General features: G+C 45.6%; 1 protein-coding gene across 1 annotated transcript in view; it reads right to left on the reverse strand.

The window, feature by feature from the left end:
• LOC121002652 (zinc finger protein 850-like) overlaps positions 1-17,377 on the reverse strand; it is a 78,153-nt gene that overhangs the window by 57,925 nt on the left and 2,851 nt on the right. The window contains exons 2-5 of the mRNA XM_040434086.1: positions 5,799-5,922; positions 5,167-5,345; positions 4,960-5,083; positions 4,816-4,880 (exon numbers count right to left, since the gene is read on the reverse strand). Coding sequence (XP_040290020.1) covers positions 4,816-4,880; positions 4,960-5,083; positions 5,167-5,345; positions 5,799-5,898 — 468 coding nt within the window. The 5' untranslated portion in view covers positions 5,899-5,922. The remainder of the gene's footprint in view (positions 1-4,815; positions 4,881-4,959; positions 5,084-5,166; positions 5,346-5,798; positions 5,923-17,377) is intronic.

Consider the following 17,377-nt stretch of genomic DNA (forward strand, 5'->3'; position numbering starts at 1 on the left):
AGAAATGTTGGCCCATATTGATAGGATAGCATCTTGCAGTTGATGGAGATTTGAGGGATGCACATCCAGGGCACGAAGCTCCCGTTCCACCACATCCCAAAGATGCTCTATTGGGTTGAGATCTGGTGACTGTGGGGGCCATTTTAGTACAGTGAACTCATTGTCATGTTCAAGAAACCAATTTGAAATTATTCAAGCTTTGTGACATGGTGCATTATCCTGCTGGAAGTAGCCATCAGAGGATGGGTACATGGTGGTCAAGAAGGGATGGACATGGTCAGAAACAATGCTCAGGTAGCCCGTGGCATTTAAACGATGCCCAATTGGAACTAAGGGGCCTAAAGTGTGCCCAGAAAACATCCCCCACACCATTACACCACCAGCCTGCACAGTGGTAACAAGGCATGATGGATACATGTTCTCATTCTGTTTACGCCAAATTCGGACTCTACCATTTGAATGTCTCAACAGAAATCGAGACTCATCAGACCAGGCAACATTTTTCCAGTCTTCAACAGTCCAATTTTGGTGAGCTCGTGCAAATTGTAGCCTCTTTTTCCTATTTGCAGTGGAGATGAGTGGTACCCGGTGGGGTCTTCTGCTGTTGTAGCCCATCCGCCTCAAGGTTGTGCGTGTTGCGGCTTCACAAATGCTTTGCTGCAGACCTCGGTTGTAACGAGTGGTTATTTCAGTCAACGTTGCTCTTCTATCAGCTTGAATCGGTCGGCCCATTCTCCTCTGACCTCTAGCATCCACAAGGCATTTTTGCCCACAGGACTGCCGCATACTGGATGTTTTTCCCTTTTCACACCATTCTTTGTAAACCCTAGAAATGGTTGTGCGTGAAAATCCCAGTAACTGAGCAGATTGTGAAATACTCAGACCGGCCCGTCTGGCACCAACAACCATGCCACGCTCAAAATTGCTTAAATCCCCTACTTTCCCATTCTGACATTCAGTTTGGAGTTCAGGAGATTGTCTTGACCAGGACCACACCCCTAAATGCATTGAAGCAACTGCCATGTGATTGGTTGACTAGATAATTGCATTAATGAGAAATAGAACAGGTGTTCCTAATAATTCTTTAGGTGAGTGTATATATATATAAAAAAAGCCCAGCTCTCCAGTATTTTCATCCTTCTTTACTCCCTCCTCTGCAGCTCTGGTCTCTTCATTCTCTGTGGGTGGGCAGCAGCTCATCCCATGTGACCATCAAGCACCTGCATCTCCCAGGAGTGCACTGCAGCCAGCTCTTCCTAAGCCCCTCTTCCTCACAATCAGCCCCAGCGATTCAACTAATAAGTAGCAGAATGATATGTAATGCAACCCCCCGCACCCCCTCTGTGTAGATACAGCTATATACCTCCATGAATATACAAGTAGGGATGAATGAAAGACGTCTGCACTGCTTCACCACGAGATGACTACACCGGCACTGACAGGAGGAGGGAGCAGAGAAGAAGCTGGACATGTCTGGCCATCTTTAAACGCAGGATAAGGTTGAAGAAATTTTGACACAGGATAAACAGCAGGGGGCACTACCAGAAGGAACATGTAATGTAATGTGTGGTAAGGGATTGGTTCTGTCCACTTTAATTATTATATCACCTTCTATATTCTCTGTAATGTAGTGAGTTAGGGATGGTTAGATAACAAACACAAACCCCCCACTGTCCTGAGTGATCATCTCCGAGACATGCGCACTGCACACTGGACCTCCTTAGAAGGAGGGGCTGAAAGGTAGGAACTTTTGTGCACAAGGACAAATAACTGGAACTCCGCCGAGAACATCATCCATAGGATGATATAGGTCACTATCTCTCTCTCGTATCACCATGGGGTGTCAGCCATCTGCTATGACATGGCGACAGGAGTTTCCCCCCATATTGTATTGTGTAGCCCAAGTGATTATTATTCATTCTGTAAGTGATTTATCCGTTTTACCTTATATTAAGTCACACTTAGTAAACATTCTTATCACTTAGCCTGATTAAGCCTATTTATTCTCAAATCGTTAAATTCACATTAAAACATGTACAAAAAACTACAAACAATATTATTACTGCATGTACATCGTAATAATGCAACATCTATTACACAGCAATACTTTTCTTGAAATAACCCCTTTAACCCCTTCAGGACACAGCCTTATTACACCTTAGGACCAGGCAATTTTTTGCAAATCTGACCAGTGTCAATTTAAGTGCTGATAACTTTAAAACGCTTTGACTTATCCAGGCCGTTCTGAGATTGTTTTTTCGTCACATATTGTACTTCATGACACTGGTAAAATGAAGTCAAAAAAATATTTTTTTTTGCATTAAAAAAAATACCAAATTTACCAAAAATTTTGAAAAATTTGCAAATTTCAAAGTTTCAGTTTCTCTACTTCTGTAATACATAGTAATACCCCCAAAAATTTTGTGACTTTACATTCCCTATATGTCTACTTCATGTTTGAATTATTTTGGGAATGATATTTTATTTTTTGGGGATGTTACAAGGCTTAGAAGTTTAGAAGCAAATCTTGAAATTTTTCTGAAATTTACAAAAACCTAATTTTTAGGGACCACTACAGGTCTGAAGTCACTTTGCGAGGCTTACATAATAGAAACCACCCAAAAATGACCCCATTCTATAAACTACACCCCTCAAGGTATTCAAAACTGATTTTACAAACTTCGTTAACCCTTTAGGTGTTGCACAAGAGTTATTGGCAAATGGGGATGAAATTTGAGAATTTAATTTTTTTGCCTAATTTTCCATTTTAACCCATTTTTTCCACTAACAAAGCAAAGGTTAACAGCCAAACAAGACTGTATCTTTATTGCCCTGACTCCGCCGTTTACAGAAACAGCCCATATGTGGCCGTAAACTACTGTACGGCCACACAGCGGGGCGTAGAGGGAAAGGTGCGCCGTATGGTTTTTGGAAGACAGATTTTGCTGGACTGGTTTATTTACACCATGTCCCATTTGAAGCCCCCCAGATGCACCCCTAGAGTAGAAACTCCATAAAAGTGACCCCATCTAAGAAACTACACCCCTCAAGGTATTCAAAACTGATTTTACAAACTTTGTTAACCCTTTAGGTGTTGCACAAGATTTAATGGAAAAGAGAGATACAATTTTAAAATTTTACTTTTTTGGCAGATTTTTCATTTTAATATTTTTTTTCCCAGTTACAAAGCAAGGGTTAACAGCTAAACAAAACTCATTATTTATGGCCCTGATTCTGTAGTTTACAGAAACACCCCATATGTGGTTGTAAACTTCTGTACGGGCACACAGCAGGGCGCAGAAGGAAAGGAATGCCATACGGTTTTTGGAAGGCAGATTTTGCTGGACTGGTTTATTTACACCATGTCCCATTTGAAGCCCCCCTGATGCACCCCTAGAGTAGAAACTCCAAAAAAGTGACTCCATTTTAGAAACTACGGGATAGGGTGGCAGTTTTGTTGGTACTAGTTTAGGGTACATATGATTTTTGGTTGCTCTATATTACACTTTTTGTGCGGCAAGGTAACAAGAAATAGCTTTTTTGGCACCGTTTATTTTTTTCTTATTTACAACATTCATCTGACAGGTTAGATCATGTGGTAATTTTATAGAGCAGGTTGTCACGGACGTGGCGATACCTAATATGTATACAATTTTTTTTATTTATGTAAGTTTTACACAATGATTTCATTTTTAAAACAAAAAAAATTTTTAGTGTCTCCATAGTCTAAGAGCCATAGTTTTTTCAATTTTTGGGAGCGATTATCTTAAGTAGGGTCTCATTTTTTGCGGGATGAGATGACGGTTTGATTGGCACTATTTTGGGTGCATACGTAAAAAAATAAAAATAAAAACGGTGTAAAAGAAGCAATTTTTTGTCATCTTACGTCACAAAAAGTTGCTTTTTTTACTTTTATTTTTTTACGGTGGTCACCTGAGGGGTTAGGTCATGTGATATGTTTATAGAGCCGGTCGATACGGATGCGGTAATACCCAATATGTATACTTTTTTTTTTTTATGTAAGTTTTACACAATGATTTCATTTTTGAAAGAAAAAAAAAACATGTTTTAGTGTTTCCATAGTCTAAGAGCCATAGTTTTTTCAGTTTTTGGGCGATTATCTTGGGTAGGGTATGATTTTTGCGGGATGAGATGACGGTTTGATTGTTACAATTTTGCCGTACATGCGACTTTTTTGATCACTTTTATTACCTTTTTTGGGAAGGTGGGGAAAATTTCAATTTCATCATAGTTTTTTATTTTTATGGTGTTCACCATTTGGGTAAAGTAACATGACCGTTTTATAGATCAGGTCATTACAGACGCGGCGATACCAAACATGTGTAGGGAATTTTATTATTTTCATTTTTAATCAGTGATAAATGTGTTTTTTTTTCACTTTTTTTTTTACCCAGACCCATTTGGTTCTTGAAGATCCAGTGGGTCTGATGTCTGTATAATACAGTACACTATATAGTGTTTTGAGAAAAAGAGAAAGTTCAGCAGCTCTCTATATAGTGTTTTGTACTGTATTTTACTTACACTTTGTCTGAACAGATCTGTTCAGCACCATGGACAGCAGGATGCCTGAGAAGGTTCGCATCACAGATGTCAGCCGTTTATACCAGGGTGTCAGCAATGTGCTGACACCCTGGTATACCCACTGGCCACCAACGATTATTCAAGGGGAGGCGGGCGGGGGATCTGTGGTCGGCTGTAATCCCGCCATCTCCAGCTCATTACACCAGTATAAACCTAGAATAGTACTGGATAAAACAAGGCGTCCTCCTACAGAGGAGGAGACATCTCCATTACCTGACCGTCCTGTGGAAGGAGAGGACACGGACATCTCTCTGGTGTTGTCCTCTGACTGAATCTCTCTGCAGGAGACACAGAGACTGGACTCAGACTTTACAGACAGAGAATTCCAGGACATTTGTATTTAGTCCTGTCTGTTACCTGGAGATGTGAGGGGCTGGTCCTCTTCCATCATGACCTCCTTGTACAGACCCTTGTGTCCTTCTAAATACTCCCACTCCTCCATGGAGAAATAGACAGCGACATCCTGACACCTTATAGGAACCTGACAACACAATGACACCGTCATCACCCAGACCCCTCCAGTGCTGTGACTGTATAATGTCCCCGCATTCCCGGCGGTGTCACCTCTCCAGTCAGCAGCTCCATCATCTTGTGGACGACTTCTAGGATCTTCTTATTCTTCTTCTCATGTATCAGATTACTAGACGTCTTCTTCACCGTGGAGTAATCCTGTTCATTGAAGACATAATAATAAATGTCACCATGTACATTCCAGAGTCCATCACTTCTACAGCCATGTCCACCTGTAATTACCATAGATAATGGTGTAATGTGACATCATCAGAACCCCTTACCTCTCCAGTCACATCCCCTGTAATTACCATAGATAATGATGTAATGTGACATCATCAGAACCTCTCACCTCTCCAGTCACATCCCCTGTAATTACCATAGATAATGATGTAATGTGACATCATCAGAACCTCTCCAGTCACATCCCCTGTAATTACCATAGATAATGATGTAATGTGACATCGTCAGAACCTCTCACCTCTCCAGTCACATCCCCTGTAATTACCATAGATAATGGTGTAATCTGACATCATCAGAACCTCTCACCTCTCCAGTCACATCACCTGTAATTATCATAGATAACGATGTAATGTGACATCATCAGAACCTCTCACCTCTCCAGTCACATCCCCTGTAATTACCATAGATAATGATTGTAATGTGACATCATCAGAACCTCTCACCTCTCCAGTAAGCAGGAAGAGTATCTCTAGGGTAAGATTTAATATCCTCTCCGCCATCTTGTCCCCGTCTCCATCCATTATCTGGTACTGATGATGTCATCGGACAATCCTATATCACAGGAACCTGAATGGAAGAAAAGGAGTCAATGTAATATCCGCATGAAATCCCATAGAAATGTTTATAATGAGGGACATTTAGTCTTCTCTCTTTTGTCTGGATTAATAAATAGGTCTCGTCAGAGCAGTTCCTCCACGTTTGAGGTCACAGCAGTGTGAAGCAGAGGTCCCCAACCACCGGGCCAAGGGTCATCTGGTACTAGTCCAAGGGAGCACCAGTGTTGAACGGCGGGGTCGGGAAGTATTGTATTTAGGGTTGTTGCGGGTATCGAAATTTCGATACCCAATCGATACTTTTGTCCCGGTATCGATACGATACCGGGATTTCCGTTTTTTCGATACTGGGCTGCGCTTCTGCGCAGTCTAGTATCTCTGAACATGAGCGCGCTGCTATCGGCGCGCTCATGTTCTCTCTCAGCAGCACGGGGAGAAGGAAGCTGTCCTCCCTCCCCCTGTGCTGCTGCCGCTGCCACCAATGAGAAGAGAGGGGCGGAGGAGGGGCGGCAATGAGAAGAGAGGGGCGGAGGAGGGGCGGCAATGAGAAGAGAGGGGCGGAGGAGGGGCGGGCGCACTGCGCCACCAATGATAGGATTACTATCGGAGCGATGGGAGGAGACATCAGCTTCACTAGTGGGCGTTCCTTATTCCTGCGCTGCGATTGGACAGCGCTACAGCCAGGGAGAAGGAACGCCCACTAGTGAAGCTGATGTCTCCTCCCATCGCTCCGATAGTAATCAGCAGCATGTGGAGCAGGAGAGGAGACAGTAATGGGGCACTGCGGGCGAACGGAGCGGCGCCCAGGACTAAATGGTGAGTGCTGAGACATCGCTGGGCGCCGCTCTGTGTGGCCTAATAGTGAAAGTCTGGACTCATATACAGTAGTCAGTCTTTAACACATACAGGAGGCGGGTGCCGGCAGCAGAATCGCATTGCCGGCACCCTGCCCCTGACAGGGAGCTGCGATCAGCGGCAGTTAACTGCCGCTGATCTGCTAGTACCCGCCTCCTGTATAAAGGGGTAAAATCATTGGTGGTGCAGTGTGCCCCCCCCCCTCAATCCCCCCATCCCATTAAAATCATTGGTGGCACAGTGCGCCGGCCCCTCTCAACCCTCCAGTATTAAAATCATTGGTGGCAGTGGCCACAGGGACCTCTCCACCCCCCCTCATTGGTGGTGCAGTGGCAGCTTCTGATCGGAGCCCCAGCTGTGTAAGCCTGGGGCTCCGATCGGTTACCATGGCAGCCAGGACGCTACAGAAGCCCTGGTTGCCATGGTAACATCCCTGATGCTGTGTGCACAAAGCACAGAGCAGCAGGGACAGTGTGGAGTCCTATATACCCTGATAGAGATCTATCAGGGTGAATAGGAAAAGGGATGAAAGATCCCAGGTTCTAGCCCCTAAGGGGGGAAATAGTTATTAAATAAAAAGTGAAAAAAAAACAAAACACTAAAATATGAAGTATAAATCACCCCCCTTTTCCCAATTTCACATATAAAATATATAAATAAACATATTACATCGCCACGTCAGAAAAGTCCAAACTATTAAAATATAAAAAAAAAATCTAGGTGGTGAATGCCGGAACAGAAAAAATAAAATAAAAACTGCGCGATTCGCCATTTTTAAAAATGAGGAATGCACGTGGCTTTTTTTGTTTATTTTTTTCGCGTGGTATCGAATGGTATCGAGTATCGCAATACTTTTTCATGGTATCGAAACCGAATCAAAAATTTGGTATCGCAACAACTCTAATTGTATTATACGCCCCGTCATTTAGTCGCACATGCTGAAGACGGCTAGGGCTGAGGCCTCTAAGCAGTGCTAACATTCAGAATGGTCATGATGACATCATTGCTGCCTCCTGTGCCGGGCATACTACTGGGGGGACTATGACGGAGTGGTTGGTGCATTATTTATTGGGGGTACTGTATGTAAAAAGGGGGCTATATTTAGTGAGACCGCTACTTGAGGGCACTCTGTTTAAGGGGAGGGGGTACTTTATGTAAAGAGGCCACTACTGTGGGGTATTATATGTAAATAGGGCGCTGGGAGGGATTTCATCTTCTCTGGTTAAATGTGGATGATTACTAAGTAGGGGTATAAATGGAGGCATTAACACTAAATAGGGGTGTTCAATGATGCAGAAACAAGTTGTGGTCAGGAGACGTCATCTGTGCAGGACTGAGGAAAAAAGGAAAGAGATCGACTCCAGTCGGAGGAGAAACCACCAGAAGCCACTGAGTGGGGCCTACATGGGATTAGTAATAACTGGGACCTACATGGTTATGGTTGAGCAGTATTATTTGGCCTTCATATAGTGTTAGTATTGGTAACGTTAGGCATGTATTCTGTAATATGCACTTTAGGCCTCATGCACACGACCGTTGTTTTATTCCGTGTCCGTTGCGCCGTTTTTCGTGATTTTCTGCGGACCCATTGATTTTCAATGGGTCTGTTGAAAACTCGGGTAATGCACCATTTGCCATCCGCGTCCGTGATCCGCGGTTCCAGTCCGTCAAAAAAATATAACCTGTCCTATTATTTTTGCGGAAAACGGCTCGCGGACCCATTCAAGTCAATAGGACCGCTAAAAAACGCGGAGGCACACAAGATTGTCATCCGCGTCCGCGCGTCCGTTTTTTTCCTATCATTTGCATAGCAAACCTGTCAGACTTTTTTTTACATTCCTGTATGTCTGGTGGTCCTCCAAAAATAAAGGAATACACACGGAAACAAAAACGGATCACGGAACAACGGAACCCCATTTTGCGGACCGATATAAACAACTGTCGTGTGCATGAGGCCTTATTGTGTTTTGTTATGTGCGTGATTAACCCACCTACCTGGCCCATGGGAAAATTTTCTTGCATGAAACCAGTCCCTGGGGCAAAATAGGTTGGTAACCACTGGTCTACAGTATGGTGCACCCTCACACGACCCTTACATTCAATCACTGGCCGCAATGGTGATACCAGTAATGTAAACCCTCATGGCCACAGTGGTCATGTGACACTTATACTGGTATCACTGCTGGGATACATTCTCATAACATGAACACCTATTGGAGATGACTATCACTGCTGGAGATACTGGTGGGAAACCCTCCCCAGCAGAGACCTTCTTCTTCAGTGATGGCTTCAGTGTCCCCTGACGTCATATCCTGTAGAAGTGACATTCCCATCAGGTAAGTAGCGTATGCGCAGTATGTCAGCGCCATCTGTGCACACATTATGACATGTCACTGCACATGCGCTGCTCTGTCCGTTGGAGGACAGAATATGTGCCTAACGTTACCAATAATAACAGTATATAAAGACCAAATAATCAGCTCTGACCTCTCCAGGTCTTACGCTTTGAAAGGAAGTATCAACTGCGACACACAAACAGTGATAAGCAGGGTGTTCTAGTGATGATAGATAATCAGTTCTCCCCTCGCCCGTGTGCTCTCCTGTCCTTATACTATACACAATGATAAGCAGGGTGTTCTAGTGATGCTAGATAATCAGTTCTCCCCTCTCCCATGTTCTCTCCTGTCCTTATACTATATACAGTGATAAGCAGGGTGTTCTAGTGATGATAGATAATCAGTTCTCACCTCTCCTGTCTTCTCTCCTGACCAGGACAGAGTGAGAACTTTAGCTATTAAAAGGGTCGCCTTAAATTTTTATACTGATGAGTAGGGTTGAGCGAACCCGAACTGTAAAGTTCGGGTTTGTACCGAACTTTAAGATTTTTGGACTCTGGACCCGAACATTTCAGTAAAAGTTTGGGTTCGGTGTTCGGCGATTTCTTAGCGCTTTTTGAAAGGCTGCAGAGCAGCTAATCAACAAGCGTTTAACTCTGTGCCCTTAGAAGCCATCACAGCCATGCCTACTAATGGCATGGCTGTGATTGGCCAGAGCAGCATGTGACCCAGCCTCTATATAAGCTGGAGCCACGTAGCGCTGCACATCATTCTGCTGTGCTTAGTGTAGGGAGGGGATGCTGCTGGTGTGAGGGAGAGAATAGGAAAGAATCTTTAATCTGAAGTGCTTGTGAACTCAGCGATCTTCCTAGATTTTGTTTTGTGGGTGCAGTGCACAATCTTTTTACCCTGCCCTGATCCCAGTGACTTTATCCATCTATTAGTTAGGTGGGCGGCGGCGGACATTTTATGCAAGTTCAGTGCACCAGCACAGCATCTGTGCTTTTGTGACAATCAAATAGAAGCTTGAAATACTGCAACTATATTCTGGGTTTAAAAAAAAAAAAAATCACCCATTTTTAGCAATATCCTACATCTGGGGCCTTTGCAGCATTTATCATTGTTAAATACAAGCTTGAAATACTGCAGTAATTTTCTGGGTTTGAAAAAGCACCCATTTTTGGCAATACCCTCCATCTGGGGCCGATGCTGCATTTGTCAGTGTGAAATTTAAGCTTGAAAAACAGCAATAATTTCCTGGATTTTAAAATACACCCTTTTTGATCAAAATACAACATTTTACAGCCCTTGCTGCATCTGTCAGTGTGAAATACAAGCGTTAGATACTACTGTCATATTCTATTATTAAAAAAACACCCATTTTGGGCAAAATACGAAATTTGCGGCATTTGCTGCATTTGTCAGTGTGAAATATAATCTTGAAATACTGCAATAACTTTCTGTGTTTTAAAAAACACCCTTTTTGGGCAAAATACAAAATTTGCGGCCTTTGCTGCATCTGTTCTAAAAAAAATTTAAAAAACACCCATTTTGGGCAAGATCTTAAATTTGCAAAGAATGAGGAGAGCGTTGAATAAGGGACGTGGCCCAGGTCGTGGTGCTGCTGGTGGAGCTCCTGTTGCAGGGAGAGGACGTGGTCGATCTGTGCCAGCTACACGCACAAGTGAAACCCCATCTCAGGTGCGAGTAGGCGACAGAACCTACAGCGGTATTTGGTTGGGCCTAATGCGGCTCTACGAATGGTGAGGCCTGAAGAAGTACAGGCGATAGTAGATTGGGTTGCTGACAGTGGATCCAGTTCCTTCACATTGTCTCCCACCCAGTCTCCTGCTGAAAGACCACAGTTGGCACCTGCAGCCGATGTCCATCAGTCTTTCACCTCACCCCCTTGCAAAACAGCCAAGCAGTCTGAGCCTCAAGTCATGCAGTAGTCTCTTCTGCTTTTTGATGACTCTGCTAGCAGGGTTTCCCAGGGCCATCCACCTAGCCCTGCTCCAGAAGTGGAAGAGATTGAGTGCACCGATGCCCAACCACTTATCTTTCAAGATGAGTACATGGGAGGACCACCGCAGCACGTCTCGGATGATGACGAAACACAGGTGCCAACTGCTGGGGCTTTCAAAAGCTTGCAGACTGACAAAGAGGGCAGAGGCGAAGACTGGGTGGAAGATAATGTGGAGGACGATGAGGTCCTCGACCCCACATGGAATCAAGGTCATGCGAGTGACCTATGTAGTTCGGAGAAAGAGGTGGTGGTCGCACAGATCCACCAGCACAGCAGAAGAGGGAGCAGGGTGCAAAAGCGGAGCGGCCGTCCTCTAGACAGTACGCCTGCTACCCTACACTGCAGCAAGGGACCGAGCACACCAAAGTCAGCTCCAAGGAGTTCCCTGCATGGCAGTTCTTCAGACAATGTGCTGATGACAAGACACGAGTGGTTTGCACGCTGTGCAATCGGAGCCTGAAGCGAGGCATAAACGTTCTCAACCTGAGCACAACCTGCATGACCAGGCATCTAAGTGCTAAGCACGAGCTGCAGTGGAGTAGACACCTCGAAAACCAAGAAAGGTCTCTGACTCCTCCTGCTTCCTCTTCTGCTGCAGTCTCTGCCTCTTTATCCACCTCTGGAGTGACGGTGCCACCTGCCGACCCGCAAAAAGAGGATCTGCCAGCAACGCCACCACCTCCGTCACCATCACCCAGCATGTCCACACTGTCCCATGGAAGCGTTCAGCTCTCCATCTCCCAAACGCTGGAGCGGAAGAGGAAGTACCCCCCTACCCACCCGCGATCCCTAGCCCTGAATGCCAACATTTCTAAGTTACTGGCCTTTGAAATGCTGTCATTCCGTCTGGTGGAGACGGATAGTTTTAAAGGCCTTATGGCGGTGGCTGTCCCACAGTACGTCGTGCCCAGCCGCCACTACTTTTCCAGGAGAGCCATTCCTTCCCTGCACAACCAAGTAGGGGACAAAATCAGGTGTGCACTGCGCAACGCCATCTGTGGCAAGGTGCACCTGACTATGGATACGGACCAGTAAGCACGGTCAGGGCCGTTATATCTCCATAACAGCACACTGGGTAAATGCAGTGGCGGCTGGGCCTGAGGCGGATAGCAGTTTGGTGCATGTCCTTCCACCACCGAGGATTGCAGGGCGCTTCAGTTTGCCTCCTGTTGCTTCCTCCTCCTACTCGGCTTCCTCATCCTCTACCAGCTCCTCATCCGGTCAGCGTAACACCTTCACCACCAATTTCAGCACAGCCAGGGGGAAACGACAGCACGTATCTGTTTGTGGGACAAACCCCACACCGTGCAGGAGCTGTGGACGGGCCTTGAACAACAGACCGATGAGTGGTTGGTGCCAGTCAGCCTCAAGCCCGGCCTGGTGGTGTGCGATAATGGGCGAAATCTCGTAGCAGCTCTGGGACTAGCCGGTTTGATGCACATCCCTTGCCTGGCGCATGTGCTGAATTTGGTGGTGCAGAGATTCCTTAAAAATAACCCCGATATGTCAGAGCTGCTGCATAAAGTGCGGGCCGTCTGTGCGCGCTTTCGGCGTTCTCACCCTGCTGCTCGCCTGTCAGCGCTGCAGCGTAACTTCGGCCTTCCCGCTCACCGCCTCATATGCGACGTGCCAACCAGGTGGAACTCCACCTTGCACATGCTGGACAGACTGTGCGAGCAGCAGCAGGCCATAGTGGAGTTTCAGCTGCAGCACGCACGGGTCAGTCGCACTGCGGATCAGCACCACTTCACCACCAATGACTGGGCCTCCATGCGAGACCTGTGTTCTTTGTTGAGCTGTTTCGAGTACTCCACCAACATGGCCAGTGCCGATAACTCCATTCTCAGCGTTACAATACCACTTCTATGTCTCCTTGAAAAAACGGCGATGATGGAAGAGGATGTGGCACAGGAGGAGGAGGAGGAAGAGCGATCATTTCGTAGGGTTTCCGGCCAGTCATTCACAAGTGGCTCCGAGGGTGGGTTCCTGCACCCACAAATGCCAGGTCCACAATTGTCCAGCCATGGCTCAGTTCTGGAGTATGAGGAGGTGGAGGAGGAGAAACCATGTTCACAGCAGGGTGGCACCCAGACCAGCTCATGGCCATCACTGGTGCGTGGATGGGGGGGATACGGAGGACACAGACGATACACCTTCCACAAAGGACAGCTTTTCCGGACAGCCTGGCACACATGAGCGATTACATGCTGCAGTGTCTCCGCAACGACCGCAGAGTTGCCCACATTCTAACTTGTGCTGATTACTGGGTGGCCACGCTGCTGGATCCCCGTTACGAGGACAATGTACCGTCCTTAATTCCGTCACTGGAGCGTGATCGTAAGATGCGCGAGTACCAGCGCACGCTGGTAGACGCGCTTGCTGGTGGCATTCCCACCTGACAGCGGGGGCACAGTGGAAGCACAAGGCGAAGGCAGAGTACGAGGAAGAGGTCGCCAACGCAGCTGGGGCACCGCCAGCACCTCAGAAGGCAGGGTTAGCATGGCCGACATGTGGAAAAGCTTTGTCAGCACGCCACAACAACCAGCACCACCAGCTGATATGGAACATCTTAGCAGGAGGCAGCATTTCACCAACATGGTGGAGCAGTAAGTGTGCACACGCCTACACGTACTGAATGACGGGTCTGCCCCCTACAACTTCTGGGTCTCCAAATTGGGCACATGGCCTGAGCTTGCCCTTTACGCCTTGGAGGTGCTGGCCTGCCCTGCAGCCAGTGTATTATCTGAACGTGTGTTTAGCACGACTAGAGAGGGGTTATCACAGGTTATATTTCCCAATGTTTTGGGGTGTACCCTAATTTAAAAAAAATTAAATAAATTTAAAACCAAAAAGCAGTGTAGTCTACCTCCTCCTCCTCCACCACCACCACATCCACCGCCTCCTCAACCTCCTACTCCATATGGACCTCGTCCTCCTAGATCAAGATTATTATTTTTAATTTTTACGTATTTTATGTTATTTAACCCCTTAAGGACTCAGCCCTATTTCACCTTAAAGACCCGGCCATTTTTTGCAAATCTGACCAGTGGCACTTTAAGTGCTGATAACTTTAAAACGCTTTGACTTTTCCAGGCCGTTCTGAGATTGTTTTTTCGTCACATATTGTACTTCATGACACTGGTAAAATGAAGTAAAAAAAAATCATTTTTATTTATAAAAAAATACCAAATTTACCAAAAATTTATGAAAAAATTGCAAATTTTCAAGTTTCAATTTCTCTACTTTTATAATACATAGTAAGGCCTCTTTCACACTTGCGTTGTCCGGATCAGGCGTGTACTCCATTTGCCGGAAGTGCCCGCCGGATCCGTAACACCGCAAGTGAACTGAAAGCATTTGAAGACGGATCCGTCTTCAAAATGCGTTCAGTGTTACTATGGCAGCCAGGACGCTATTAAAGTCCTGGCTGCCATAGTAGTAGTGGGGAGCGGGGGAGCAGTATACTTACCGTCCGTGCGGCTCCCGGGGCGCTACAGAATGACGTCAGAGCGCCCCATGCGCATGGATGACGTGATCCATGCGATCACGTCATCAATGCGCGTGGGGCGCCCTGACGTCACTCTGAAGCGCCCCAGGAGCCGCACGGACGGTAAGTATACTGCTCCCCCGCTCCCCACTACACTTTACCATGGCAACCAGGACTTTGGTTACCATGGCTGCCAGGACACTATTCAGAAAAAGCTAAACGTCGGATCCGGTAATGCGCCGAAACGACGTTTAGCTTAAGGCCGGATCCGGATCAATGCCTTTCAATGGGCATTAATTCCGGATCCGGCCTTGCGGCAAGTGTTCAGGATTTTTGGCCGGAGCAAAAAGCGCAGCATGCTGCGGTATTTTCTCCGGCCAAAAAACGTTCCGGTCCGGAACTGAAGACATCCTGATGCATCCTGAACGGATTTCTCTCCATTCAGAATGCATTAGGATAAAACTGATCAGGATTCTTCCGGCATAGAGCCCCGACGACGGAACTCTATGCCGGAACAGAACAACGCAAGTGTGAAAGAGCCCTAATACATAGTAATACCTCCAAAAATAGTTATTACTTTACATTCCCCATATGTCTACTTCATGTTTGGATCATTTTGGGAATGATATTTTATTTTTTGGGGATGTTACAAGGCTTAGAAGTTTAGAAGCAAATCTTGAAATTTTTCAGAAATTTTCAAAAACCCAATTTTTAGGGACCAGTTCAGGTCAGAAGTAGGGATCGACCGATTATCGGTTTGGCCGATATTATCGGCCGATATTGAGGATTTTGAACGTTATCGGTATCGGCATCTATTCCGATAACGTATTGGGAACACAGAACGCGCTGCTCTCAGCGCTCTGTGTTCCCTCCGCAGCACAGGGGAGAAGGAAGCCGTGTCTCCTCCCCCCTGTGCTGCTGCTGCCGCTGCCACCAATGACGGGAGAGAAGACAAGAGGAGGGGAGGGGCTGTGGCACCGCTCCACCAATGAAGATGAGTCTTTCATTCATTCATATACAGGAGGCGGGAGCTGGCTGCAGAATCACATAGCCGGCTCCCGACCTCTATGAGCAATAGCTGCGGTCCGCGGTAGTTAACTCCTCAGGTGCCGCGGATCGCAGCTACAGCTGATAGAGGTCGGGAGCCGGCTATGTGATTCTGCAGCCAGCTCCCGCCTCCTGTATATGAATGATCGATAGACTTATCTTCATTGGTGGCGCAGTGCGCCCCCCACCCCCATCCCAATCCCGGCCAATAGTAAAAACATTGGTGGCGCAGTGCGCCCCCCCACCCAGTATTAATCATTGGTGGCAGTGGCCACAGGATCCCCTCTCCCCTGCTCCTCCGATCGGAGCCCCAGCTGTGTAAGCCTGGGGCTCCGATCGGTTACCATGGCAGCCAGGACGCTATTGAAGCCCTGGCTGCCATGTTCAGCTCCATGCTGCTGTGTGCACTATGCACAGAGCAGCAGGGACAGTGTGAGATCCTATTCACCCTGATAGAGATCTATCAGGGTGAATAGGACAAAGGTTCTAGTCCCTAAGGGGGTTAAAAGTTAGTAAAAAAAAAACACAAAAATATTAAGTATAAATGAAAAAGATTTATAAAAAAAAAATACACATTAACAATAAACATATTAGTTTTCAGCAGATTTGTGTAGGAATTTTTTTTCTCAAAAATGAAAATTCCCAGAATATCGGTATAAATTATCGGCTATCGGCCTGAAAGTTCACAAATTATCGGTATCGGTATCGGCCCTAAAAAATCAATATCGGTCGATCCCTAGTCAGAAGTCACTTTGTGAGGCTTACATAATAGAAACCACCCAAAAAACTACACCCCTCAAGGTATTCAAAACTGATTTTACAAACGTCGTTAACCCTTTAGGTGTTCCACAAGATTTAATGGAAATAGAGATACAATTTCAAAATTTCACTTTTTTGGCAGATTTTCAATTTTAATAATTTTTTTCCAGTTACTAAGCAAGGGTTAACAGCCAAACCAAACTCAATATTTATGGCCCTGATTCTGTAGTTTACAGAAACACCCCATATGTGGTCGTAAACCGCTGTACGGGCACTCGGCAGGGCGCAGAAGGAAAGGAATGCCATACGGTTTTTGGAAGGCAGATTTTGCTGGACTGTTTTTTTTGACACCATGTCCCATTTGACGCCCCCCTGATGCCCCTCTAGAGTAGAAACTCAAAAAAAGTGACCCCATTTTAGAAACTACGGGATAGGGTGGCAGTATTGTTGGTACTAGTTTAGGGTACATATGATTTTTGGTTGCTCTATATTACACTTTTTGTGAGGCAACCGGTTTTATTCTCTGTTATTTACAACATTCATCTGACAGGTTAGATCATGTGGTATTTTTATAGAAAAGGTTGTCACGGACGCGGTGATACCTTAAATGTATACTTTTTATTTATTTATGTAAGTTTTACACAATGATTTGTTTTTTGAAAAAAAAAAAACATGTTTTAGTGTTTCCATAGTCTGAGAGCCATAGTTTTTTCAGTTTTTGGGCGATTACCTTGGGTATGGTATGATTTTTGTGGGATGAAATGACGGTTTTATTGGCACTATTTTGGGGTGCGTGTGACTTTTTGATCGCTTGCGATTACACATTTTGTGATGCAAGGTAAAAAAAAAAAAAAAGGCTTTTTTTTACACCGTTTTTATTTTTTATGGTATTCACCTGAGGGGTTAGGTCATGTGATATTTTTATAGAGCAAATTATTACAGACGCGGCGATATCTAA

The sequence above is a fragment of the Bufo bufo genome, chromosome 5 (assembly GCF_905171765.1).
Source record: "Bufo bufo chromosome 5, aBufBuf1.1, whole genome shotgun sequence".
Classification (NCBI taxonomy): domain Eukaryota; kingdom Metazoa; phylum Chordata; class Amphibia; order Anura; family Bufonidae; genus Bufo; species Bufo bufo.